The 25269-nt window shown below is 54.5% G+C and overlaps 2 protein-coding genes across 5 annotated transcripts; both read right to left on the bottom strand.

Annotated features, from left to right (window-relative positions):
- Positions 1 to 625: 625 nt before the first annotated feature.
- On the bottom strand, positions 626 to 4202 carry EGR1 (early growth response 1). The gene is made up of 2 exons (XM_059174692.1): positions 3894 to 4202; positions 626 to 3190 (listed from the first exon to the last, which is right to left on the bottom strand). Exons 1-2 carry the CDS (start codon positions 4198 to 4200, stop codon positions 1863 to 1865), a joined length of 1635 nt encoding a protein of 544 aa, XP_059030675.1. The 5' UTR covers positions 4201 to 4202; the 3' UTR covers positions 626 to 1862.
- Positions 4203 to 18157: 13955 nt separating this feature from the next.
- REEP2 (receptor accessory protein 2) lies at positions 18158 to 24459 on the bottom strand. Of its 4 annotated transcripts, none has more exons than XM_059174690.1 (8): positions 23981 to 24459; positions 22044 to 22116; positions 21676 to 21752; positions 20457 to 20577; positions 20110 to 20223; positions 19647 to 19788; positions 19421 to 19554; positions 18158 to 19346 (listed from the first exon to the last, which is right to left on the bottom strand). In XM_059174690.1, the coding sequence occupies exons 1-8, from the start codon at positions 24010 to 24012 to the stop codon at positions 19278 to 19280; spliced, it is 762 nt and encodes a 253-aa protein (XP_059030673.1). In that variant the 5' UTR covers positions 24013 to 24459; the 3' UTR covers positions 18158 to 19277. The 4 variants fall into 4 exon arrangements, with proteins under 4 accessions (XP_059030673.1, XP_059030674.1, XP_059030671.1 ...); XM_059174691.1 differs by having other exon boundaries at positions 19421 to 19551; positions 23981 to 24443; XM_059174688.1 differs by having other exon boundaries at positions 19647 to 19794; positions 23981 to 24432.
- Between the last annotated feature and the right edge of the window lie 810 nt (positions 24460 to 25269).

Here is a 25269-nt window from a genome sequence, read left to right as displayed (position 1 = left end):
CCCGCTTCGGGCTCTCTGCTCGGGGAGGAGCCTGCGTCTCCCTCTCTCTCTGCCTGCCTCTCTGCCTCCTTGTGGTCTCTCTGTCAAATAAATGAATAAAATTTAAAAAATAAATAAACTTAAAAAAAAAAAAAAAGAATTTCCCTTTCTCAGTAAAAGCCCTTCAAAGCCTTCAATAAAGATGGAAAAAGTTGGGTCCTGTGGGCACAGTTGGCAAAGCGACTGACTGTCCATTTCAGCTTAGGTTCTCCCATGGTGAGACAGAGCCCCAACTCAAACCCTGGCTCCAGCCCCATGTGGAGCCTCCCAGGGGGCTCTGCTTAAGACTCACCTTCCCTGGGGTGCCTGGGTGGCTCAGTCGTTAACCTGGGGCCCTGAGCCCGGCATTGTGGCATTGCATCCGGCTCCGCTCAGCGGGAAGCCTGCTTCTCCCTTTCTTATTACCCACCCCCCTTGAGCTTCCTCTCACTGAGTCTCTGTCAAATAAATAAATAAAATCTTAAAAACTCTTTCCCTGCCCCTCCCCCCACGTTCTCTCTTCTTCCTCGCTCAATAAATAAATTAAAAAAAAAAAAAAGCAAAAGGGCCCCCACCCCAGCCCAGGAAACACGCACCCAACCGCAGCTATTTTATTTTCCTTTTAATTTTTCTGAAGGATATACACCACATATCCCATGGGCAATAAAGCGCATTCAATGTGTTTATAAGCCAGTCACTTTGTTTAAGCAAACACAAGTACAAAGTAAAATAAAACCACAAAATAATGAACTGCATGTTCATAACATACAAAAATCGCCGCCTACTCAGTAGGTAACTACAACATTCCAACTCCTGAATATATTTATAAATTTACATCTTCAGTTAAAAAAATAGACTTTTGAGAGTTCAGATTTTGTTTTAGATTTTGTTTTCTTACATTCTGGAAGACCGAGGCTTAGCTCAGCCCTCTTTCTTATTTTGCTCCCAAAGCCTCTCCCGAATCATCACTCCCTGCCCCCCTTAAGGCTAGAGGTAAGCATATCCCTCACAATTGCACATGTCAGGCTGTCAGCAAGGCGCATCACACAAAAGGCACCAAGACGTGAAACTTTTTAAACCAAAAGGACGAAAAGGAAGGAACACTTTCAAAAAAAGGAAGAAAAACCAAACCATATTTTGTCACATGTGAGAGTACAGTCGGGCAATATTTACAAAAAGGTTAACGGAACGTCACTCTGACACATGCTCTGATTAATACCAAGGACTGCTGTTTCAAAAAAAGCTTCAAACTTAATCGTCACAGCATCATCACAAAATAAAGGATCACCGTTGGTTTGCTTGGCTTTTCTTCCCCCCGCCCCCCAAAGTGAGGACCTAACTCCAAATAATACAATAGAATATGCAAATTATCTTCACATCAAGAGTACCCCAAGAAAAACAAAATCCATGGCACAGACACTGTACAAGGATGCAGGGCTGGGCTCTGAGAGGCCCCAACCCCATTTTTGCCAACTTGATTTTCTAGCATTGAAGGGAGCAGGGGGGTCAGGCATACGATGGAGATGATACTGAAATGATATATCCAAAATCCATGCAAATCAAGTTCTTTGGATAGAGGTGAAGAACTTGGACATGGCTGTTTCAGGCAGCTGAAGTCAAAGGGCATAGAAATTGGGGAGGAAGGACAAGTGGGCAGAAAGGACTGCAGGCCAACAGACCTTCCACGCCAACCTTGGGGTGGAGTAGAGGGGGAGGATTTGGCTCTGAGAACCTCCGTTTCACTTAAGAGGAACCCCCTCCTGTGGCCATCTCCTCCTCCTGGCCATTAAGGTTAAGTCTCTTGTGTTTCTTTTTCTCCCCTTTCCCTTCTTTCCCCTTTCCCTTTAGCAAATTTCAATTGTCCTGGGAGAAAAGGTTGTCGTCATGTCCGAAAGCCCTGTGGAGGCGCTGAAGGAGTTGGTGACAGCTGAGGAAGGGAAGCTGCTGACTTGAGCCGGGAAAGCAGGGGGAACAGAGGAGTATGTGGTGGCCACTGAGGGTGAGGGGAAGCCGCTGTGAACAGGGGATGGGTAGGTTGAGGACCCAGGAGAGGAGTAGGAGGTGGGCACAGGGGATGGATATGAGGTGGTGGCTGGGGATGGGTAAGAGGTAGTAACTGGGGATGTGTAGGAGGTAGCCACCTGGGAGGGGTAAGAAGAGAGGGGGGTGGCGGCAGAAGAGGCCACAACACCTTTGTCTGCTTTTTTGTCCTTCTGCCTTAAGTGGATCTTGGTATGCCTCTTGCGTTCATCGCTCCTGGCAAACTTTCTCCCACAGATGTCGCAGGCGAAGGGCTTCTCGCCTGTGTGGGTGCGGATGTGGGTGGTGAGATGGTCACTGCGGCTAAAGTTGCGCATGCAGATGCGACACTGGAAGGGCTTCTGGCCGGTATGGATGCGAATGTGGCGGGTGAGCTCATCAGAGCGGGAGAAACGGCGGTCACAGGACTCCACCGGGCACGCATACGGGCGTTCATGAGGGGGTGTCTTGCTGGGCCGGTTGGGGTACTTGCGCATGCGGCTGGGTTTGATGAGTTGGGACTGGTAGGTGGTGTTGAGGGCCTTCAAGTCCTGGGAGCCCGACTGTGTGGCAAAGGCCTTGATGGTAGACAGTGGAGTGAGTGAAGGCTGCTGGGTACGGCTCTCCAGGCCCTGGAAGGGCTTCTGGTCTGGGGTGCCCAAGCCCAGGTCCCCCTGCTGTTGTGGAAACAGATAGTCAGGGATCATGGGGACTTGGAAGCCACCCTTGGCAGCAGGGTAGGCAGGAGGCGGGTACTGGAGCGCGGTGCCCGCAGAGCCGGGAAAGGCCTGGCTTTGTGGCTCAGGGAAGATGTCAGTGTTAGGTGTGGGGAACGTTGGTGCCGCTGAGTAAATGGGGCTGCTGTCACTGGACTGGACTGCACAACTCAGGGGTGGGCTCTGAGAGGCAGAGGAAGAGGAGGACGCTGCTGGAGATGGTGCTGAAGATGAGGTGGCCGGTGGGTTGGTCATGCTCACGAGGCCGCTGACCAGGCTGAAGAGGGGCTCAGGCCACAAGGTGTTGCCACTGTTGGGTGCAGGCTCCAGAGAGAAGCGGCCAGTATAAGTGATGGGGGGCAGCCGGGTGGTTTGGCTGGGGTAACTTGTCTCCACCAGAACCTTCTCGTTATTCAGAGAGATATCAGGAAAAGACTCTGGCAGAAGAGAGAGAAGGGGGAGGCCTGGTTACTGGAGAGCAATTACTGGAGGACCAGAAGGACCCGAGCTGCCAGGCAAGAGGTCGGGCTGGCTACCATTGACTCCTGAGCTGGTTAATAATTGATAGCAGCAGATTGCAATGTTCCTGGATCCGCTCCAGCGGCAGAGCCCATTTGAACAACAGCTGACGCAAATACGGAGAATCCCCCTCCACTGCAGCTCCCAGCGCTCCGCAGCGGCGGCTGCGCCACGGAGGGATTCCCGCCAGCACCCCTTCCGCCGCGGCTAGTGCGCGCCCCCTACCCCCAGCTGCCAGGACATCCCTGGGCACGGATCGCGGCCCTTCCTTGGGGACAGGCTGCTGGCAAAGCAAGCCAGTCTGGAGAAAGGGGGGCGCAGCTCTGCTTTTCAAAACAAGCCCTCCCCCCTCCACCCACCCACGCATCCCGAGCTCTCCATCCAAAACAGAAGCTAGCTCCTCTGCGCACCGCTAGGGACCAGGCGGGTGAGGGTGAGGGTGGATGTCCCCAGGCATCCCTTTAACACATGACCCTGAGGAAGGGAAGGGAAATCCCACTTGCATCCCTGAGGTCCAGAACACTGCTGCTGCGGTGAAGAGGGCGCTGCAAGGCGGTGGGGAAGGACTGCTCGCCAGGATGGTGGCGAAGGGGCTAATCCTCGGCGTAGGCCACCGCTTACCTGCGGTCAGGTGCTCGTAGGGCTGCTCGCCCGCCTCCCCCTGAGGGTTGAAGGCGCCGCTGCTGCTACCGCTGCTGCCGCCCCCTCCACCTCCACCGCCCCCGCTGCTGCTGCTGCTGCTGCTGTTACCGCCGCTGCCCTCCGAGGCCCCGGCGGCACCGAGGAACTGGGGAGCCCCGTTGCTCAGCAGCATCATCTCCTCCAGCTTGGGATAGTTGTCCATGGTGGGCGAGTGAGGAAAGGAGCCGAACGGGTCGGAGATCTGCAGCGGGGACATCAGCTGCATCTCGGCCTTGGCTGCGGCCATCCCGGACGGGCGGGCTGGAGAGCTGGTGTTGGGGCGGGCGGGCGCAGCCCGGAGCCGTGGCTGCGGGGGACACACTCTCGGGGGGCCTGGCCGGGTCACATGCGGGACGCGGGGGACACTGTGGCGAGAGCAGGTGGGGCCTCCAGGCTCGCCCTCGCCGCCGGCCGGTGTGGACGCTGCGCTGCTACCGAGGCTGGGGCAGGGGCCGGTCCTGCGGCGGCGGAAGCTGGCGGCGACGGTAGCTGGCGGCGGCGGCTCCCCAAGTTCTGCGCGCTGGGATCTCTCGCGACTCCCCGGATCCGCCTCTATTTGAAGGGTCTGGAACGCCACGGGCCAGCCTCCGTCGTGACGTACATGGCCATATATGGGAAGCAGGAAGCCCTAATATGGCAAGACCGGCCGGGAGGACCTGGAGTGACGTGAAGCCCCCTATCCCAGAGCTGTGGGCACCGCCGTCCAGCACTCTAGCCCCTGAGGCGACTCCCGCACCCTGGGCGCCCAGGCCTCGAGAGAGCTTAGTACCCAAGCCTCAGCTGAGGACTCCCGGACCCAGGCTGCTCCGGAGTTCCCAGCGTTACCCCCGCCTCTTCCCTCCGCCTTCCTCCCTCCTCCCGGAGCCGGAAGTGGCCGGGCCATATCAGGCCGTTCCAAATAAGGTGCTGCCCAAATAAGGGTTGTTCCGGCGGGGGATCCTTCCTGCTCCTTATATGGCATTTCCGGGTCGTTGCTTGCTGCTCCCTGGCACCCTCCCACCTCCCTGGTTCCAAGCTGGGAGCCCGAACGTGCGCAAGAGCTGGGGACGCCCAGGTGGAGGTCTCGGGGCGCGTAGAGCTAGGCGCACCGCGGCTCAGGCGGCTCCCGGGCGAGGACTGGACTGGGGAAGCCCGGGCCAGGGGCGGGGGCGAGGGCGAGTCGGGCAAGGGTTCTGCCACCGTCATCCAGGGACCTCCCGCCCAGCTCTGGGACCGTGGGAGCCGGGCGGGAGCTAAGGGGAGGAGTGACTGGGCTGGCCGGGGCAGAGGCCGCCCAGGAGAGGCGGAGCGTTGACCCTCCGGCCTTGACCAATGATACTATGGCTTTCCAAATGTCTTTGGGGAAACTGAGGATAGGAAATAATCGCTAGATCATCCCCAACGTCCCTTTGCGTTGTGGTGGGCCACCTGCTTCTCAGGCAGGAGCTGGTGGTCCTTGTGGTGGCTGGAGACTTTCCCACATTTATCCAGAACAAATGTAGGTGGGGCGGGCAGTGCGGCAGTCTTAAAAGGGGGCTTCCCTATGGGCTGTCTGGAGACCCCTACCCTGGCATAGAGAGGACCTGCTTAGCGGCCTGGTGCTGCCCCCTGGAGGTCCCCTCTTCAGCTCGGTTCCCCGGGCCCCGGGCGGAGTGGGCTCTTCCGCCGCCTTCCTGCTCCCCCTCCCTGCTCCTGTGCTGGGCTCGGAGCCAGGGAGGGGGAGCCTTAGACGCAGTGAACACGAACTGAGCAGGCGCCGCAGCCTGGGCTCTCCCTGCAGTCCCTGGGGAGCCGCCACCGCCGAGGCGCCCAGACTCTGGGCGGGATAACACTCCCCTCCCGGAGCCAGGCTAAGGGCGGTGGTGGAGGGGGGCCGGGGGGGGGGGAGTAGGCGGGAACGATTTCTGCAGGTCTCCTGGGAGCCGGACGTGAACGGGGAAGCCCTCTCGGTGCCATTACCACCCCCAGCATTCAAGTGCGCACCCCAAAGTAAATAGAGATTCCAGAGAGGAAGGTTCTTGCTCTAGCTCTGAATCCAGGGGAGGTGCTGTTTTTCTGAATTTAAAAAGAAAGCAGAAAGTATGTATGTGAAAGGAGGGTGCTGAGGACACCGGGACAGAAGGGGGCGGGGCTGGGGTCTCTGAACCCAAACAGGTCGGAGTCAGGGGGTTTAATTGAAGGGGGTGCATAGCTCTCTGGGGCTTCATCCGCCTATATTTCTTTTTTTTTTTTTTTTTAAATCTTTTTTTTTTTTTAAGATTTTATTTATTTATTTGTCAGAGAGACAGCGAGTGAGAGCGAGCATAGGCAGACAGAGTGGAAGGCAGAGTCAGAGGGAGAAGCAGGCTCCCTGCGGAGCAAGGAGCTCGATGTGGGACTCGATCCCAGGACGCTGGGATCATGACCTGAGCCGAAGGCAGCTGCCCAACCAACTGAGCCACCCAGGCGTCCCCATCCGCCTATATTTCTTAAACACACACACACACACACACACACTCACTTTCTCATAAAAATCTATTTAAGGAATCCCGCAATGAACCCTATCTCTGTGCTATGAGTTCCCCAACCCAAAACCTAGGGGGTTGGGGGACCCACTCCCACCCTCTACCCCTGTTTTTCATTAGGGGCATGAGTGATGCACCTCTCTGAGGCCTCCTGCTAGTCAGGATCAGATGGTCTTGTGTCTCAATGCCCATTTTGCCACTCCCTGGTGGGGTACCTTGGCCAGGCTTTTCAAATCTCTCTTCAACTGTAAAATGGAGCTTATGTTAATGATACCCACATGGAAGGATTGTTTGTGAAAAAACTGAAACTTACAGGGACTGAGTCTCTAAAGTCCCAAAGCACAGTGCCTGCCTTGCGGTTGCCATTCAATAAATAGTGGCTATTGTTATTTTCAGGGGCTTTTGACCCTTGGGGTCACCCACAATTCACCCACCCATCTTCAGCCTCTGAGCAAACTCCAGTGACCCTTTTCAGAAAAATTGTACAGAGAGGGAGAAAGATTCCAATTCTAACACAGGGGACATTGTCCTGAAGAGCTAATTTGAATCTTGCTGCGGTAGAACATCATTTCCCAGAGCAGAATTTTTCAACCTTGCTGATATAACAGAGTCACCTGTGGAACTCTAAAAAAAAAAGAAAAAAGAAAAATGTTTTTTTTTTTTTTTTGTTTTTTAAAGATTTTACTTATTTATCAGAGAGTGAGGGAGAAAGCGAGCACAGGCAGACAGAGAGGCAGGCAGAGGCAGAGGGAGAAGCAGGCTCCCTGTTGAGCAAGGAGCCCGATATGTGGGACATGGGACTCGATCCCAGGACGCTGGGATCATGACCTGAGCCGAAGGCAGCTGCTTAACCAACTGAGCCACCCAGGCGTCCCAAGAAAAATGTTTTAACCTTAGAACAACTGAGTCACAATTTTTCTGAGCTTGTGAGTGCCAGAACTGAGTCAGTTCCTCATCCTAGAATCCTCCTTCTGTCCCTGGGCTGCTGTCCAGACCCCAAGAGCACATCTCCCAAACCCAGCCAGAGCAAAACAATTCCCCTATGATTCTAATGCGCAAGATGACCTACAGTATCTTCAGGTCCTTGATGAAGGTGACACTGGAAATCCTTATAGTCTGCATCTTTTATTTTGCATATGCAATAGCAATTCCCCCCCCCCTTTTTTTTTAAGATTTTATTTATTTATTTGACAGAGAGAGGGAGATCACAAGTAGGCAGCGCAGGCAGAGAGAGATGGGGGAGCAGGCTCCCTGCTGAGCAGAGAGCCCGATGTGGGGCTCCATCCCAGGACCCTGAGATCATGACCTGAGCTAAAGGCAGAGGCTTGGGACGCCTGGGTGGCTCAGTTGGTTAAGCAGCTGCCTTCGGCTCAGGTCATGATCCCAGCGTCCTGGGATCGAGTCCCACATCGGGCTCCTTGCTCCGCAGGGAGCCTGCTTCTCCCTCTGACTCTGCCTTCCACTCTGTCTGCCTGTGCTCGATCTTGCTCGCTTTCTCTCTGACAAATAAATAAATAAAATCTTTAAAAAAAAAAAAAAAAAAAAAAAAATAAAGGCAGAGGCTTAACCCAATGAGCCACCCAAATGCCCCTAGCAATTCCCCTTTCTTTTCATAATAGCTCCTAGCTAGTAATTTCCTTTGGGAAACCAATCCAGTCTATGCGGTTGGAGGTAGATAACCCCACCCCAGATCTAGGAGCGGTTATGTCACCCATACCTAGCCATCCATCTAGGATGCTCCAGTGGTTGAGTCAGGATGGACACATGACCCAAACCAGGCCAGTGAGAAGCACCTCCAGGATTTTTTCTGGAACTCTTGAAAAAGTTCCCTCCCTAGTGGTACTAAGCCAATGGAAGGCAAGCCTGGAGGCCATCTTGCCGTGAGGACTGGAAAGACTTACCTGAAAACAAAGCCAATGCAGAGGGAAACAGAAGGTATCTACAGGCAGAAAGTGAGTCTTTGATACAATCTGGACTTCTAAGTTATGCAGGCCAATGCATCCCTTTTTGATTTAATAAAATAGGCTCATTTCAGTTTCTGTTCCCACAACCCAGCAGTTTCTGATTAGTACACCCATCATCCACAACAACCATGAATTTTTCTGAAGACTCTATGGGCAAGGCCCGGGAAGGCCTACAGAAGCCCTGCCCCCTAAGGAACTTACACTTGGGTGGAAGGAAGACTGCATTCCATGTTGCAAGAGAATTAAGAATGGGAAGCCGTTAGCCACCAAATGTCAGTTATGCTGAAGAACACAGAAGATAAGAGGAGGGAAAGTTTCCAGGGAGAGGGGCAGAAATGACAAAGAGATCTTGGAGGAAAGAGAGCATGAGAAGGACAGAACTTTGTGGTGAGGAAGTGAGGCAGTTGCAGGTCAAGGTTGAGAGTCGGGTGGCCAGGACAGTCCTTGTGTACTCTGTCTGGAAAAAATGGGCTGGGATAGAAAGGGTTCCAATTGGGAGATACAGTAGGGGGTAAGGTTGAGTAAAACATTCATTTTTTAAAAAACAGGTTAATTGGCCACTGCTCACATCTGAGGTAGTGTTAAGTCTTAGGGATTCTGCAATGAAAAAGGCAGATGTAGTTTTACCCTCCTGGAAATTGCCATTCATTGGGTTACTTGTATCCAAGTTAAACAGCTACATAACTGAAAAGGATGATTTCAGATTATGGTAAGTATAACATACTGGAGAGGTGAGGGAAGACTTCTCAGAGGAGGTGACATTTATTCAGAGACATGAAGGATGACAGGAAACCAACTCTGCATAGAGGAGGGTGGAGAGGGAGGGTGTTCTAGGCAAAGGGGACCACTGGGCAAAGGCCTCAGGAGGGGAAAGGCCTTGATCAGTCCAGGACCTCCAGCTAAGGTGTGGGCTATGAGATGGGACAAACTGTATCCCCCCACCCTCATCTCCCTCATTCTGCCCTCTACAGCTCCTACAGAGGAGGAGGTGGCCTTCTCAGCCCTGCTCTGCCTTCAAGGTTGTGTGGCCCTGGGAAGACAGCTTCCACAGAAACAGTGAGAGGAGCTGGCTCAAAGCCCCTCCACACCCCCCAGACCTTAGCGACAGGGAAACCGGTGAAAAGAAGGGCGTGAGATGCTTCTCCCTGGATAGGGTTATGCTTCAGGCCTGCCTTCTCAGTGATAGGGCTGGAGGCATCTAGGTTATCCCCATTCTAGTATGGTCCGTCTTTTGGCCAATGGCACATTCCCATTTGCTCTGACTGGGGGCACTGAAAGGGGAGGAGACAGAGAAAAAAGACCCCTCCCAAGGAGCCAAATCTCATTTGGGGGTTTGAGTACCTAACTTGTGACCAACAACCCTTGAGGTCAACCAGCCTGGAGCCTAAAGGTAAAGACTTTTAAGGAAGGTTGGGGGAAAGAAAGACTCAGAACCACTCCTGCAGCCTGGCCCAAGTATCTACAGGACTTAAAGAAGCATTAGGGGTGAGGCTGGGACTCACACCTGGCCCCCTGGGTGACTGGTGCCAGAAGTCCAGGGAAAGAGGAGATGCTTTCAGAGGGTGTGCAGGTTTGAGCTGCCCTCTACACTCTGACTTTTCTTGCAAACAAGAGGAGTAGGGGGCAGAGTCCGAGAGCAGGACAGAACTTGTCCACGGCAGCTGAGGCTCTAAGTGAAGGCCAGTGGGAACCATCATGTCTCAGAAACTTGAGCCATGGCTGAGCAGGCTGCCGCTCTCAGAGGAAAGCAAGCCCCTTTTTCCATTGCCACTTCCTCCTCCCCAGCCCCGGACTACGTCAGCACCCACATGTGCTGCTCAGTTCGTGGTTTGCCACGGTGGTGGCCCAGCCTCGGGCTCAGGAAGTGACTCTCCCTTCAGTTCTATATGGGGTGCCTGTCACTCTTTCCGATAGCTGATGGGTTCTGCCGGAAATATGGAGGGCCTGGCCTTCAGTAGGTCGGGGGGCAGCTCTGCTCCCACCCTGTGAAGGGTTGTGAAGGGCGAGGAAAAACCTGAAGAGGCCAGGTCTGGCAGTGCTGTGGGGAAAGGCCAAAGGTGAACTGACAGAAAAGAACACTTGAAGACACGAAGAAGGACCAGGGGAGATGAAAAATCACCCCAGAGTGTTCAGGTGTGAAGCCATCTCATGCGCTCCTATTATAGATGGGGAAATTGGGTGCCAGAGGAGAACCCCGAGTCCTAGGACAGGTGGAGAAGCACAAGTTCTGAGAAGGGCTGATATGGAGTGATGCTGAGGCCTAAGGCAGAGGGGGCCCCTGGCTCTGAAGAGGGGACCTGGCATGCTCCGATAGGATCCAGGAGCTGCAGGAAGAGACCGTGGAGGATTTGGCCAAGGTTGGGGGATCTGCCCAAGAGAGTTGGGGTTTGGGTTGCTGTCCTTAGAGTCTGCCTAAGGAATCACATGTCAGACATTGTCAGGTTGGGCCTGAAGGGGAGAACCCCGAGGTATAGTAATTTGGAGAGATGGCACAGACAATCTGTTAAGGGCGGAGAGTGGGTGAACACGCTGGTGGGGCTCTCCAGGTCCTTTCCACCCCAGAGTTAATGAGCAGATGCTAGAAAAGGCTTCTGTCCTTGGACATCAGTCCCTTTACCCTGTGCTGAGTGGCCCCTGTCCCAGGCCTGGGGCTGTCAGGACCCTGGGCTTAGAGGACAATCTGGCCTATGGTGACTTCTTTGCTTCCCCAACCCCCAGCTGAGTGTGCAGCAAAGCTGGCTGTAGAAATCTCTGGAAGCTCGTTGGGCAGGCAGAGGGAGGGGAGCGTTACATAAGAGCCCACTGATGTGCAGGAAGTCTAGAGCAGCCTTTAGATGAGAGAGGCAGCGTTCCCATCCAGCCTAGAAAAGCAGGAATAGCAACGGTGGTTATTTCTGGCCCCTCACCACCGCCCAGCCCAGCTCCGGGGCTGCTCAGCTTCATGGTGGGTGAGCTTGGACTCTGCCTACCTGGTGGGAGGGGGAGGGAAGGCGGGGATGGGCAGCCCCCGGGGTTACCCCACTGTGGCACTTGCTTCACGCCCCCTACCCCAAAACACCAGGATGCAGCAGTCAGTGGTGGGTGCTTATTTCTCCTGATTTTCCTTAATCTCTAAATGGATTCTCTACCCCCACCCCACCCGCAAGACACATTGACTATGTCACAGGCTCTGTGCTGAACAACTGGACAGGCATTGGTCTTCACAATGCCTTGTGAAATAGGTATGATTCTCACCCCCATTTCATTAATGAGGAAGGGGGCTCAGAGAGGGCAGGTGACTTGATTAAGGTGAGCGAGCTGGACAGTCAGGGAGCCAAGAATTCAATCCACATAGTCTGGCTTCTGAACCTCTGGCTGAAACCTACCTTATGCCAAGAACCACAGGTTCTCTGGGGGCCCAGGACAGACTGGACAGAGCTTTTACCCTCTAAGGGTGAGGTTGAACAGGGCAGAGAGACCTGTGAACAAGTCATTTCAACAGTTACTTATCAAACATCTGCTCCTCTAGGCATTAAAGATACAAACAGAAGTAAAAAGGTGACTCCCTCTTTTGTAGTTCACGTCTGTTGGGGGAGACAGACAAACAGGCAATCACAACAGTGTGAAATGTGCTATCGTGGGGAACACACAGGGATTGTGGGAGCCCCTTATCTGGTTCCCATCCACTGAAGTTCTTCTGAGCAGTCAGAGAGCCAACGGGCAATTCTGCAGGAGGCTGGGTGTGGAGTGCCGGTGTGAGACTAGCCAAGAAACCATGCAGTCGTCCAGGAGAGAGGGTGAGATCTGCAGGCCTCCGTATTGGCTATCACACACTCCCTTCAGGGGCCTTCCAGCCAGTGGCAGAGAGCAAGAATACTGGACACCCAAATTTACTGACAGGCAGCTCAGCCTAAAGGCGCTTCCTTTCCCCTCGGTACAGTGGCAATAAGGTAGTTGGAGAGACTGGAGGGAAGGGTCTTCTCTTTTTCCTTATCTAACCAGCCCCTTATTTACTTCACCCTTCCGGGAACTCTGTTTTGGGCGAAGTTAAAATGAGTGACTGAAGAGGAACCTGGAATACAGAACCAGGAAGAAGAGCTTCCCTCCAGATAATCATACTGATAAGAGGAGATAAGAGGTAGGAAGCGTTAGCTCCTGTCCTGCGGAATGTGGGCCCCTGGGTGGCTCAGTCAGTCTCACATCTGAGTCTTTGCTTCCACTCAGGTAATGATCTCAGGGTTGTGAGACGGATCCCCACATTGAGCCGTTCAGCGGGGAGTCTGCTTGAAGATCCTCTCTCTGCTCCACCCACCCCCACTCCCCAGTGCGCTCTCTCAAATAAATAAATAAATCTTTATCCTCAGAAATGTCCCCAGAGGAGTGTTCCTTGCGCTCCATGCAGAAGTGGCACTTCTGTTCCGATCAGCAAAGGGAGGGATCTTTGGGAATTCTAGGACTCGATTTCCCTTCGTCAAGCCTCAGAGAGGGCCATCCTGGCAGGACGACCTAGTCTTCAAGCTGACATTGGGCTCAGTGTCTTTTATTCCTTTTTCTTTTTTTAAAAAAAGATTTTTATTTATTTATTTGACAGAGAGAGAGAACACAAGCAGGGGGAGTGGCAGGCCCAAGGGAAAGCAGGCTTCTACAGAGCAGAGAGCCCGATGCGGGGTTGGAGCCCAGGACTCTGGGATCATGACCTGAGCCAAAGGCAGACGCTTAACCAAATGAGCCACCCAGGCACCCCCAGACTCTGTTTTTATTCATCATCCATCAGCTATCGCAAGAGGGATTAAAGTTAGATTTAAGAAGGACTTCCTGATTTTGTACTACCAGTGACCAAAGCAGCAGCATCTCCCTCTTTTCATAGTTTTAATAACCACAATTTTCTCCAGCTCCCCTCACCCCATCCCTGGACTGGGGTAATGCTCCGAATGGCTGCACTTGTATGGGAAAGAGGCTTAACAGGGGTCACTCTGGGGTGACAGGATAAACCACAGGATGGTTTATTTTTAGGAGCTGGATGGTGAGGATTTCATTGTCTTCCCTTGGGCTCTGGGTATGTTTGCCCCCAATCCCCCACCCCCCACCCAGCTTTTCTCCTTTCTTTGGCAAATCCAGGCTGTCTCCCTTTTTCTCTCCCAGGCTAAATTGGGAGTGTGAAGCTGTTCTTCTTCCCAATTTAGCTTTTGAATTAAAGTGAGAACTGAATGTGGCTGGAAAGCTGACTCCCATCTGTGTGTGTGTGAGAGAGAGAAAGGAGAGCAAGTGAGCATGAGCACAAGCAGGGGGAGTCAGAGCAAGGGAGGCTGATCTGGGCTGCTGCTGTTTAGTTTGGACACCTATCCTCAGGTGCAGGCAGACATCCTCAGCAGAGACACACCGAGGTTTGAAGGTTGGTGTTTTCTCAGGAGTGGAAGAATGCTAGAGGGACAGCATTCGAACATTCCACAAAAATGTGCCGAGGGCTTATTGTGTGCTAGATGCTGGGGAAACCGTGAGCCAGGTAGACTTCATCTATACTCTGGCTTTCAGTCTGGTGGGGAAATAGGCAATGACCACCAGGGGGAAGTGTTGGGAAGAGGAGCAGGATGCCACAGGAACCCCATGGGATGAAGTGGGGACATCGCATCCAAGCTGAGACTTGCAGGCAGGAGCTGACCAAGTGGAGCCGAACAAGAGTGCCTGGGCAGAAGGCACTGTGCACACAGAGATCTGAGTGTGCCTGGCTTCTGCCACAGAGGGCGCTGGCACCGGGTGAGTTGGGCTCAAGAAGGCTCAAGAGTTTCCACCTGCTCCTCTTCTCTTCTCCCCTTCTTCCAGGGACAACAAAACCAGATGACAGTGATGTGGGCCAGAGAAGTCTGGGAGCCTGTGAGTCCTTGCTGCTCATGCTCTAAACAGTCAACCTAGGGGACAGGGAACGTGCAGGTCTCCTTCTGAGTTATCACTCAGGTCCAAGGTGGACGTGGAACATAGGAAATGGGATCTCTTTGTCTTGAGACAAAAGTATCAAGAAGGGTCTCTGCTTGGTTTGGCTTACCTGATGCTTGCCAGGTTGGAAGTTGCTGGCTGAGTCTCTGGGGTACCTTCCCTCTCCTTACTTGATGGGAGTGACTCATGATTCTGGTTGAGATGGGAACAGGTTGAAATCTTTGCAAAGATAGACCCTCTGTTAGCAGAGAGAGGAGAGGGCTCTCTGGGGGGCCATGCAGTTCTCTGTCAGCTCTCGAGTTCCCCAATGACAGGCACAGCTGAGGGATGCTTGTGTAAAACTCGCCATCAATATTTCAAGCAGCATTATTTATTGATCACTCATCTGGCTGGGACAAAAGGAGAGGGTAATTCATTAGGGATGCAGGGCTGGTGGGGTCATTTTGGGGAAGAGGTCAGAGAAAGGTAGGTCACTAAGGAGCCCCAGCCTTGGCTCTTGCAAAAGTACCTTGGGATCCCAGCGCTTGGAAATTAGGGTCTTTTCTCTCCTTTTTTAATCCTGCAGTGCCCCAGATGAAAATAAGGGAAGCGGCAGGAAATAGGAAAACCTGGGGCAGGCCTGGGACTGCCACTGTGGCCAGCAGGGAAATCATATCCAGAGAATTCTGTGGCAAGTGTGCTTCCTTCCCTCTGGACCTAACCTGCCCTCCCAAGTTCCCTATCCTTTGCCACATCTTGGGTCCCTCTCCTCACCTGACGTTGAAATTAGCTCCAGCAGTCCCTCTAGATAATCATTTCAGAAACCCATGTTGGGTCCCTTGGGCTGCAGGGCCCTTCCAGGGTCAGCTTGGCAACTCCTCTGATTCCAGGAGGGTGCCTGATCCTCACCCAAGGGGAGTACCTGCCCTTTGGGTCTGACCATCCCCTGGTGAGAATACTAGGTGTGGGCACACAGGCTGGGCTTGGGAAGTGATGGTTTGAGAATCCATAGCTGTTTCATGCACCTGTAAGGATGTTTTCTTCATGAATCTCCAACTCCACGGAGTGGGGCATGAGGCGCCCTGCTCACCAGACCTTAGGCAGACTGCATGAAGAGTCTCCCCTGCAGGGGTGGGGAATCCCACACTGAGAGTGAGCTGCGCCACCTAGTGGGTCTCTCCATCCTTGCAGGCATCCCTCCGATCCCTCCCGGCCTCCAGCCTAGATATGGGACAAGTTCTCAGGCAGAACCCAAATGGCTTTAATACTTGAGGTACCCTCCTCCACCAGGAAGGCCTGACTCAGTATAGAGAGGGAAAAACTAGACAAACTGGGGAGGGAAATGACCACGAACTGGCTGAAATTTAAGGCCGTGAGGAAGCCAGCTGTGGCTTTAGCCTGCCTCTCCCTATTACTGTCTCTCCCTCCTATCATGGAGGGCACTGATATGGGGACCATGATTCAGAGCCCTCAGAAACCCTCCCTTCTCTGCTAACGCTCTTTCCTCCAGGCTGAGCAAGGATCGGCTCAGCCCTGCTGATCAAGGAAGAGCTGGCACAGGCTGGAGCTGCTGCTGGCTTTCCTCTGACGTCACAGCCTGGAAATCCCATTTTAAGCAGGTTCTCAGGGTGTGGGACACACACAAGAAAGGGAGGGGGAGCCAGCTAAAGCAGCTCCAGCCCTGAGGACATTCTATTCCAGGGACCTCAGACCTGGAGGGCTGCCCAGTGTCCCCAAGATGGTTTGAGATGGGACACAGGGCTAGACGGACCTCAGCTCCCACTCAAAAGCTAATATCCCTCAATAACTTGCTGGTGACCCAGGCAGTGATCAAGAATCCTCTACAGAGCTCTAGCCTCTGTTCTGACATCTTTTCCCCACTGCTCGGGCCTAGAGGTCTACTGAGACAGACGGGAGAGGGCAGGTGGTCCCAAGGAATGAGATAGCAAGATGTCACCTTGACCCAAATGTGTCCCACCAGCCCCTCCCAGGAGCCTTTCCCTCCATCTCATTGTCACCCTCCACCTCTCCTCTCCTCCCCTGCACCACAGGGGCCAGGCCCAGTGCCGAGTTCTAGGAGACTGACTGAATGTTCCCATGGCAACAGACTAAGGAGCTTGGAAATCTGAGCATGTTCCTGTTGACACAGAGAAACCCAGATGTGCACAGAGAGCCTGGCATAGGGAAACTGGCAGTGACCTCCTTAGCCACCGGTCACTGCAGGGGTGTGTGTGTGTGTGTGTGTGTGCGCACGCGTGCGCTCTTGCGCATGTTCATGTTATGCAGCAAATGGGATTTAGGTTAGAGAGGGCCTAACCTGGTTTCTTGACCATATGGTAGCTGCTAGCTTGAGACTGCAGCATCTTACTCTCTGGAGATCTTTCTAGAACAAGCAAGTCTCTCTCCTGAATTCTATCCTGACACATCCTCTCCTTTCAGAGAGAGAAAGGGGCCAATTTGCCCAGAGGCCAGTGGTGAAAGGAATAACCTTCCAAGATCTGTTGACTGGAGGACTCTAGGGAAGATGAAAAGGACCGTTCTCGCCCCACCTCCACTGCGACGTCAGTTCGGGAGGTTCTTGGCCAGTTGAGCGCAAGTGTGGCAGGAGGACATACCTCTGTGATGCTGGGGAAGGGACGGGAAAGTCGGTAGACTTTCTGCAGACCTGGGGCCAAGCCATCACACACGCTGTGCCCCACCCTGTACTCTGCCTCCGTTTTCCTTCCACAAGGCTGTGCATGCGGCTGTTTCTCCGCTCCCTTCTCCTTTCCTCCTCCTTGCCTTGCTCTCTCTACCCCCTCCCTCTCCACTCTTTTCCTTTGCTTTTCTCCTTCCATGCTACCACTGCTCCTGTGCCATCCTTTCCCTTTCTCTGGGCACCGCCTTGCAGGTCTCACTCCCAGCCGGCTGTGCCCCTTGGCCCCAGGTGGCCTTGGCTCTAGCTCCCAAGGACTCAGACCCCATATGCTCCCCCTCGCTCCCTTTCTCCTCCAACCCAGCCCAGCAGCCCAAGCCTCAAGGCTTCCCTCCAGGTGCCACAGGGACGGCCTCTCTGGCCCCAGCCTTTGGTCCTGTCCTCCTTCTGTCCCCAGGGTCAGACATACACTATGAGGCTGGCTCCCCATTACCCAGTCTTCCGTCAGCCTACCTGTCTCTTCCTTTCAGAGTCTCTGGCTCACAGCTCTCCTCTCCAACATTCTTTAGCCTTTCTGGGCCCTGTGGCCATCTAATCCCCCCGCCCTGCCCAGCAGCCCCCAAATCCTATCCCTCCTTCCCTGGGAACCTTATGAAGGTCTTTGTCCTTAAAGCTTACACCGGAACTTTCTAGGAGGTACCGGAAGGTCCACTGGGGCAGGCGGTCTCTGGGCAGGATTCTGAGGGACAAGACAACCTTGAGGGTTGGGGCCCCCAGCCCTCAAGTCCTGATCCCTTCTACTGTCCTGGCTGTATCTTTTTTTTTTTTTTTTTTTTAAAGATTTATTTATTTATTTGAGAGAGAGAGAGAACGGCAAGCAAGCAGGGGGGAGGAGCAGAGGAGAGAGAGAGAAAAATCCTGAAGCAGACTCCCCGCTGAGCACAGCTTGATCCCAGGATCCTGAGATTAGGGCCTGACCTGAAATCAGGAGTCAGCCCCTTAACTGACTGAACCACCAAGGCAACCCTCCCCTGGCTGTACCTTGAGCCTCCAAACCATCTCCCCAGATGGAACCAGCTGAAGCCCATCTCGTATCTTGGAGAATGGAACTCCTGGGGTCCACAGTCCGACCTCTTCCCCCGTCCCCCCCACAGCTGGGCTCTGCTTTTCACTTGAGGTCCTTCTCACCCGTGGATGGGACAGGTGAGAACAAAGCACAGAGGCTGAAACGCATGAGGTGCCAGAATTCGGTTTATTGGCTCATCCAGGGCCAAAGGTCCAATGGGCACCCTCTTTCCACAGAATTGGAAGCCTTTTGGCTCCTAAATTTTTTTTTTCTTCACACACTTCTCCTGGCCCTGACCGAAGCCATGGCAGAAGCGGGGGTAGAGTGTGGGGGCAAAGGCTGGGCTCCTAAGAGTCTGCTCACGTGGGGCCCAGTTTGCTTGGCACAGGAAGAGGGCTCTGGGGGAAAGGAAGATGAGCCCCCAGGTGATGAGGAAAGGAGCTGGCTCAGCAGGGGCCTCTACAGTGGGCCCTGAGGCAGAGGAGCCCAGCACAGGGGCAGGGCAGGAAGGGGAAGAGGCGAAAGGCTATCAAGGGCGGAGGAGGAGGTAAGAGGCCCTCAGAATCCCATCCTCTCAGGGTGGTCTGAGAGTAGGAAAGAAGGCCGACAGCAGGGAGGGGCTTGAGGTGTGGGGGGGTAGCTGCTGGCAGGAAAGTCCTTTACCCAACCCCCCCACCCCAGCCCTAGACCCAGAAATACACACACACACACACACACACTCTCACATGCATACCCCCAGAACCCCACTTCTTTTTAATGGAGACATATAGCACACAGCCCTACCCATTACCCTCAACTGTAGCTCTGGCCTGGCCATCTTGGTCCTTCAAACACACATTAAGGCCTGAGCTCTTGCCCAGGTTCTCTGAAGCCTTCTCCACTCCTTCCTGGTCTCCCAGGTACCCTCGGGCCCATCTCTGGTCATTCTGGGCTGTGAGTACCCCCCACCCCCACCCCAGAGAGAGCAGTGGGGGCATGTTAGGACCTCAGAAAAGGGAATGGCCATGGTCTTCAGCAAGGCACTGGGTGGGTGGGGACAGGACTGGAGCAGGGAGAATAGCAATTTGGCTCTATGGAGCCCCCACCTCCTTGGGTGGCTCAGTCCTCAGGAACTCCTCCAGCCGCTACCCTCCACCCCCACAGCAGGGCCTCCCTCCTCTTTTCCAAGCCCCTCCAGAGGAGTGGTCACTGGGCAGGTAGCCATCGGAGGGAACCTGGGGCCTGAGACACATGGGCTACTGGCACAGTGTGGAGCAGGGGCTCTGCAGCCTGTGGGGCGTCAGGACCTCAAGCCAAGTCACCCCCGCCAGAGGTCTTCTTCTTGGGCCGGGTCTTCAGTGTCTTGGAAGCCAGTGGCTGTAGGAGGGAGAGAGGATGTCAGAGGGCTCAGCTGAGGCTCACATCCCCTCCCCATGTCCGCAAGCTCTCACCTCAGCTTTGGGCACTTTTTTGACAGGTTTGACCCGCTTAGGGGCCTTGTCTCCCATATCATCTTCAGAGGTCTCTGTTCGGGGATCTGCCTGGTTCGTGCTAGACCTTAAACTCAGTGCAGGGTCATCTCCTGCTTTGGGGGAGCAAAGGAAAGCAGAGGTCTGGCGGCTCTCTCGCCTGGCCTCCATGCCCTCTGGCCCTCCCAGCCTGGAGCCCTGCCTGTACCTAAGTCCTCGATGGTGTCCAGGAGGCTGCCGGGGCTGGATCGGAGCCGGCTGTCAGGCCCCTGCAGGGGCAGCGCATCATCATCCCGAATCAGGGTCAGGTCCTGCATGCTGAAGCTCCGGAGCTTCTCTGATAGCACCCCCTGGCCCTAGGGTCACCACCACGCACCGGGAGAACCGGAGGAAGGGGCGGGGTGGAGAGAGAGGTCACCATGGAGCACGAGCAGCCCCCGAGCTCAGTGCTTTCCCCACAATGTCCTCACCCTGTCCTACAGCAGCACGGACAGGGTGGCGTTGCCACACACCGTCCCTTTGGACAGATGAGGAATCTGGCCCAGGGAGTGGAAATCACACAGCCCGGGGCTGGCAGAGCCCCAAGGACAGAGTAAACAAAAAGGGGCTTGGCTAGGGGCATGAAACAGGCAAGGTAGAGTCCTGGGAGCCTGGGTCTGCCCCCATCTCACCTTGGCAGCGGCTGTGACCGCGGCATTGGCAGCCAGGTTCAGGCCCCTCTTGCCCACCCTCATCATGGTCTCATAGCTCTTGTCTCGGGCCTGGGTGATGTACTCGTCGATCTCCTGAGGGGTTGGAGGGGAAGGGAGGTGAGGGGTGGGCCCCACTGGCCAGGCCCTGCCCTGCCTTTGTTCACACCTGGACAAAGGCACACAGCCTGCTCCAGGAGGCCAGGGCCCTGGCAGATCACTTCAGGTTCTGGGCACCCACAGGGAGAGCCACAAATGTACACAGCTACAGGCACTAGGCTGCCTCGGCCTGGGGCAGGCGAGGAAGTCAGCTGAGAGTGGGGGCAAACCTTCTCCTTGTTGGACAGTGTCGGGTGCACGAACTTGCGGTAGAGCACACTGGAGCCCTTGGTGTAAGGGGACAGCAGCCATATCACAAAGGCGATCTTGAGCTCAAAGTAGAAGGGGAACCTGTTGGTGGGAGAGAGGCAAGTGGTAGAGCCTGGGATAGGGACTCAGGGGGTGAGCTGATCCCCTGCAAGACCTTGGCTAGCCCCCCACCCCTTAGTGCACTGGGGTCCCCAGGTGGCTCGGGTGACTGGGCATTTCTCATCTCCAGGAGAATGGGAGGCTCAGCTGAGACTCCAAGTGGGTTGGTGAGAAGTGCCCCCAGCAAGAATTAACCACCCCCGCAACCCCCAGCAGTGGCTGGCTCTCTGCACTAGGCATCTTACTCTGACAAAAGACTCCTACTCCTCTGTCCGGGGTCTGCTCCTGGGTCCTCACCCCCTTGTCTTCCTGACCTCCCCCCTCATGAGGAAGACTCCCGTCCCTTGCTGTCATGACATGCCTCTTGCTTTTAAGGATTGTTGTCCATTCCCTGGCTCCTTTTCCTTAGGCCACAGACTCCTTCACATCTCCTACACTCTCACAAAGCTTTTTGCTTTGTTTGTGTCGAGAAGCATACATGCTCACTGTCCTCAATTTCTAACCCATTATTCTTTCCTAATCTGACCCCACTCAACTTCTGCTAAAACTGTTTTTCTCAAGGGCCACTGGTCCTTACAATCTACAAAGGCAGTCATCTTTTTTCCTCTACCTCTCCATAAAACTCTCTTCTCTTTGTCTTACAATATTCTGTGTTAGTCCTCTCTTCCAAGAGGCATATACTCACCCGATAAACATTTTTTGAGCTCCTGCTGTGAATATACATACAGGCAATTAAGACATTCTCTGTCCTCCAAGTGCTCGTAACATAGTCTAGTAGTGCTTTGAAATACTAGCATGAACTTTACAAGACTGAATCCTATTTTACCAACAGTGAAACTGAGACCTACAAAACTATAATCTGCATTCTATAGGGGTGCTTTGGCTGCCACCAGAAAGAAAGGTGGGGGCTCTTTCTCTTATTCTACTGATCAAGCCAGACCTATGTCAGGGAGGGTGGGTATTCAGGACCACATGGGACTGTGGGGGGGCTCCCCCCGGCTCTCAATCTTTGGTTGGCTGGTGGGGTAGAGAGTCTAAACCCTGACCTTGGGGTGCAGGGGTGGGGATGCTGGACCTCACCAGGAAAGCACAATATCCGTGAGCGTCTCAGCTGTGGTGAAGAAGGCAAAGACGATCCAGTACATCATCCATTTCACCTGAAGGCACAGAGGATAGTGTCAGCTGGGGTCTCAAGGGAACACCCAGGAGCCCGTGTCTGATGCCAACTATGCTGGAGGTGTGGTGGGGAAGGGACACTCAGGATCTCAACTTTGCCTGTGGATCCCACCAGGCCTGGGGGAAAGGAACACAAAGGAACCTTCTGGAAGCAGGGTCTCCTTAGTGCTGAGGCATTGGTACAAAGTCACCCAGTCTGTAATGTGACCCATGGTCCTCCCCTATCTCGCCATGTGGTGGGTGGAATGGGAGATGAAGTGTCTCAAACTCACATATTCCTTCACGTTTTTTGTCTTCACGGCCTTGTAGGAAGAATAGGCTGGGTACAAGGTGCCAAAGATGAGCCTAGGGAGGCAGGCAGGGTTACTGGTCCCCTCGGCCAAGAGCAGTGGCCTCTCCCTCCCAGCTCTGCATCAGTCAGTCCCTGGGTAGGTAAGGGGAGAAGGACAGAACTCCAGAGTGCCACATCGGCTGGACTGATGAATTCAGATCAGTGGTTATGGTCAAAGTAGTTCAGCCTTGGGTAATACACAAGCGTAGAGGCCTCTGGATGGTTAGGGTGATGCCTTTTCCCCTTTATTGTTCAGGTTTTCTCCAACCCTTTAGGTGAAGAAAGACCCAGAGGCCAGAAGGTCCAGTGTGGTCTCTTTAGCCATAATCGCTGGTTATGCATAAACATATCATGGAGAGTGTGCGTGTGGGGGGTCTGGTCACCACCATAGATGTCTTCCTTCTCCAGATATGGTGCTCACTCATACCCATCTGCCCTTAACCTCTACTTCCCTGTCTCAGAGCCAGGCTGGGAAAGGCCAGGTCTGTAAGGGAATGTGATACCGCCTAACAGGGCCTCTATGTGGCAGTCGGAGGCACCACTGTGGCCCTGGGGACCTGGGGAGCAGAGGGCACAGGGGCAGGAGGCCCTAGAGGGGCAAAAAGGTTTATTACCTCATGTAAGCAGCCTTGGAACCAAGCTCAAGGGAGTGGGAACGCTGGGCTGGAGACTCTGGTTGGAGTACAACCAGGTAGTGACCCCACTGGAGACCACATAAAGGGCACAGGTGAGGGAATAAGAGGAATGATGCCCTCAGGGAGCTCATCCAGGTAAGAGAAGCAGCCACTCTGAAGGCCACAGGGAGGCACAAGGCTCCAAGATTCCCTCTGTGGTGGGATGAGGGAGGAAGAAGGGAGATCCTGGTAGGTCTAGAGGGAGCCAGAACACAAGCATCTAACAGAACTGAACGGGAAGAAGGCAAGAGGGAGGGAACCCTGGGCTGTCAGTCCCCCACAGTGGAGGCTGAGGGACAGGGTCCTGAGCCGGGACAGGGGTTAGCTGAGGCCCAGGCAGAGCCCCTCCCAGGCCCAGTTGCTTGACAATGTGTGGGTAGTGCCTGTTCTCACAGGAACCTGCCTCATAGAACAGGACGCTTCTGAACTGACCTGTGGAGATGGGGTGGGGGCGGACTCCTCAAGGACAAAGTGTGGAGTGTGGGAGCAGCCTTCCCTCCTGGGGCCCGGGGGGAGGAGGCAGGAACGGTAGCTCCACACTGTGGCTGGCCTGGAATGAAGGCCACCTAACGCAGTCCCCTCTGTGCCTTTCACAAATCCAGGCTGAACACACATATCCTCTCCCGGTTCCCTCCCACACTTTGTGCTCCGGGGATCTCTGCTTCCCAATACCCAGACGTCCTCCCTGGGGGGACTCTAGTGCAAGTGCCCTCATCTCCAGTGTCCTGATAGTAGAAGAGGGTAGAGGCCAAGGCTGTTAGCTATGGCCCCAAGCTATGGAATGAAGAGGCCCTGCTTTGCTTTCCACTCTGCCATTAGCTCTCTCCCCACAGGGAGATGAGGGCCCAGGTCTGAGTTGCCCCTCCAGCGGACATCTGCTAGGTGGGGGAGGGGACATGCCACCTCCCCTCATAAATCAGGCCATGCTGCCCAGCCCTGGGATGAGGGAGGGCAAAGGAGCAAGAAAATTAAAAGGGATGAGAAGCCGGGCGTGCTATGGCTCCTCTAATATGCCCCGCTCCGGTCCTAGGTCCTACACCCCATGTCTTGTCTCCGGGGACCCCAAATAGGGACGATGTGCCTTAGGTGACTGTTGTATGAAGCCACGGAGCGGTCCATCCAGGGCTTCAACACACCCCTCACCCCCCAACCCTATTCCCCCTCCCCCTCCCAGCCGGCCGCGCCCCGCCACCACCGCACTCACACCACCAGGCGGGAGATGATCCAGGACACCATGGCGGGGCCGGGCGGGGCGAGGGCCGGCGGAACCCGCCGGGGCCGAGGATGCAGGTGCCGGAGGTCGGGCGGCGTCGGCCGCGACAGCAGGAGCCGCAGTAGCAGCAGCAGCAGCCGCAGCAGCAGCAGCCGCCGCGGGGGCCGCGGAGCGCCGAGCAGTCGCGGTTAAAGGGGAGGTCCCTGCCGCAGCGGCGGGCCGTGGGCGGTGGCGGCTCTTAAAGGGGAGGCCCCGGCGGTGGTGGCGGCGGCGGCGCGCCCCCCTGCACCTGCTACCACCGGGCATGCGCCTTTGACCCTCAGCACCCTGCCTTCCTCTAATCGCTTGTTTCTCTTTCTTGGATTCCAAGCCCTGGTTTGAGGTCCTCACAGGCCTTCAGGTTCCATCCTGACATCCTAATCCCAAGATCCTAGCCCTCCTGCCTTGACCACAAGGCTGAAAAGGCTTCAACATCCCCTGAGGAATGACTTATTCAGTGCTTACTAACGGCCAGGCCCTGAGGTAAGAGCTTTACCCGCATTATTTAACGGAATCCTACCATTCCACATGACAGAGGTTAGAATTATCCTCATTTTGAAGATAAGGAAATGGAATGCTTAGGGAAGTTCAGTAATTTGCCAAGGTCACAAAACCACTAAGTCATGCTGCCAAGATGTAACCCATAAAATCTACTTTAGTCAGGCCACTTCTCCCAACTGCTGACCAGCAAACTGTCCTCCCCAATTACAGGACCTGTAAAGATACCCGCCCAGCAACTCCTGAAGTCAAGGATGGCTGCACCTGTCCACCTTACCCCTTCTTGGCCATCACCAATCACCCCAGTTGGAGAAGGAACCCTCCCATCTGCTTTTTTTAGGTTGTCATTTGCTCCACTTTGCAGGGTAATGAGCCCATGCTCTCAAGGGGAATACCCCAGGACAGACCCTCTTTAAACAGAAGGGCTGGAGGCCTGATGTCTAGGTTGGAGATGGATCCAGGAGCTCCAGTTCCACCCCCATCAGCAAACGCTGGCAGCAGTGTATGCCCTAATTCTGAAGACATTTATATCCAGAATGTAGGCTAACCCGCCTCCTGATTTTTACCAAAGCAACAAAGCTCCAACCTCTGCAACTCCCTTTTCTCCCCAAAGCTTTCCTTTCCTGTCCCATTTCAAAGCTTCTGCATTCTTTAAGTGGAGGTGTAAGTCTTCTGGTGATCACAGCTTTGACCCATGCCCACCCAGGCTGAAAGGACATGCTCAGAGTTCTGTATTTCAGTTA

This window comes from Mustela lutreola, chromosome 5 (genome assembly GCF_030435805.1).
Source record: "Mustela lutreola isolate mMusLut2 chromosome 5, mMusLut2.pri, whole genome shotgun sequence".
Lineage (NCBI taxonomy): Eukaryota > Metazoa > Chordata > Mammalia > Carnivora > Mustelidae > Mustela > Mustela lutreola.
The sequence above is the reverse complement of the archived record's forward strand: the minus strand, read 5'-3'. Positions and strand labels throughout refer to the sequence as shown.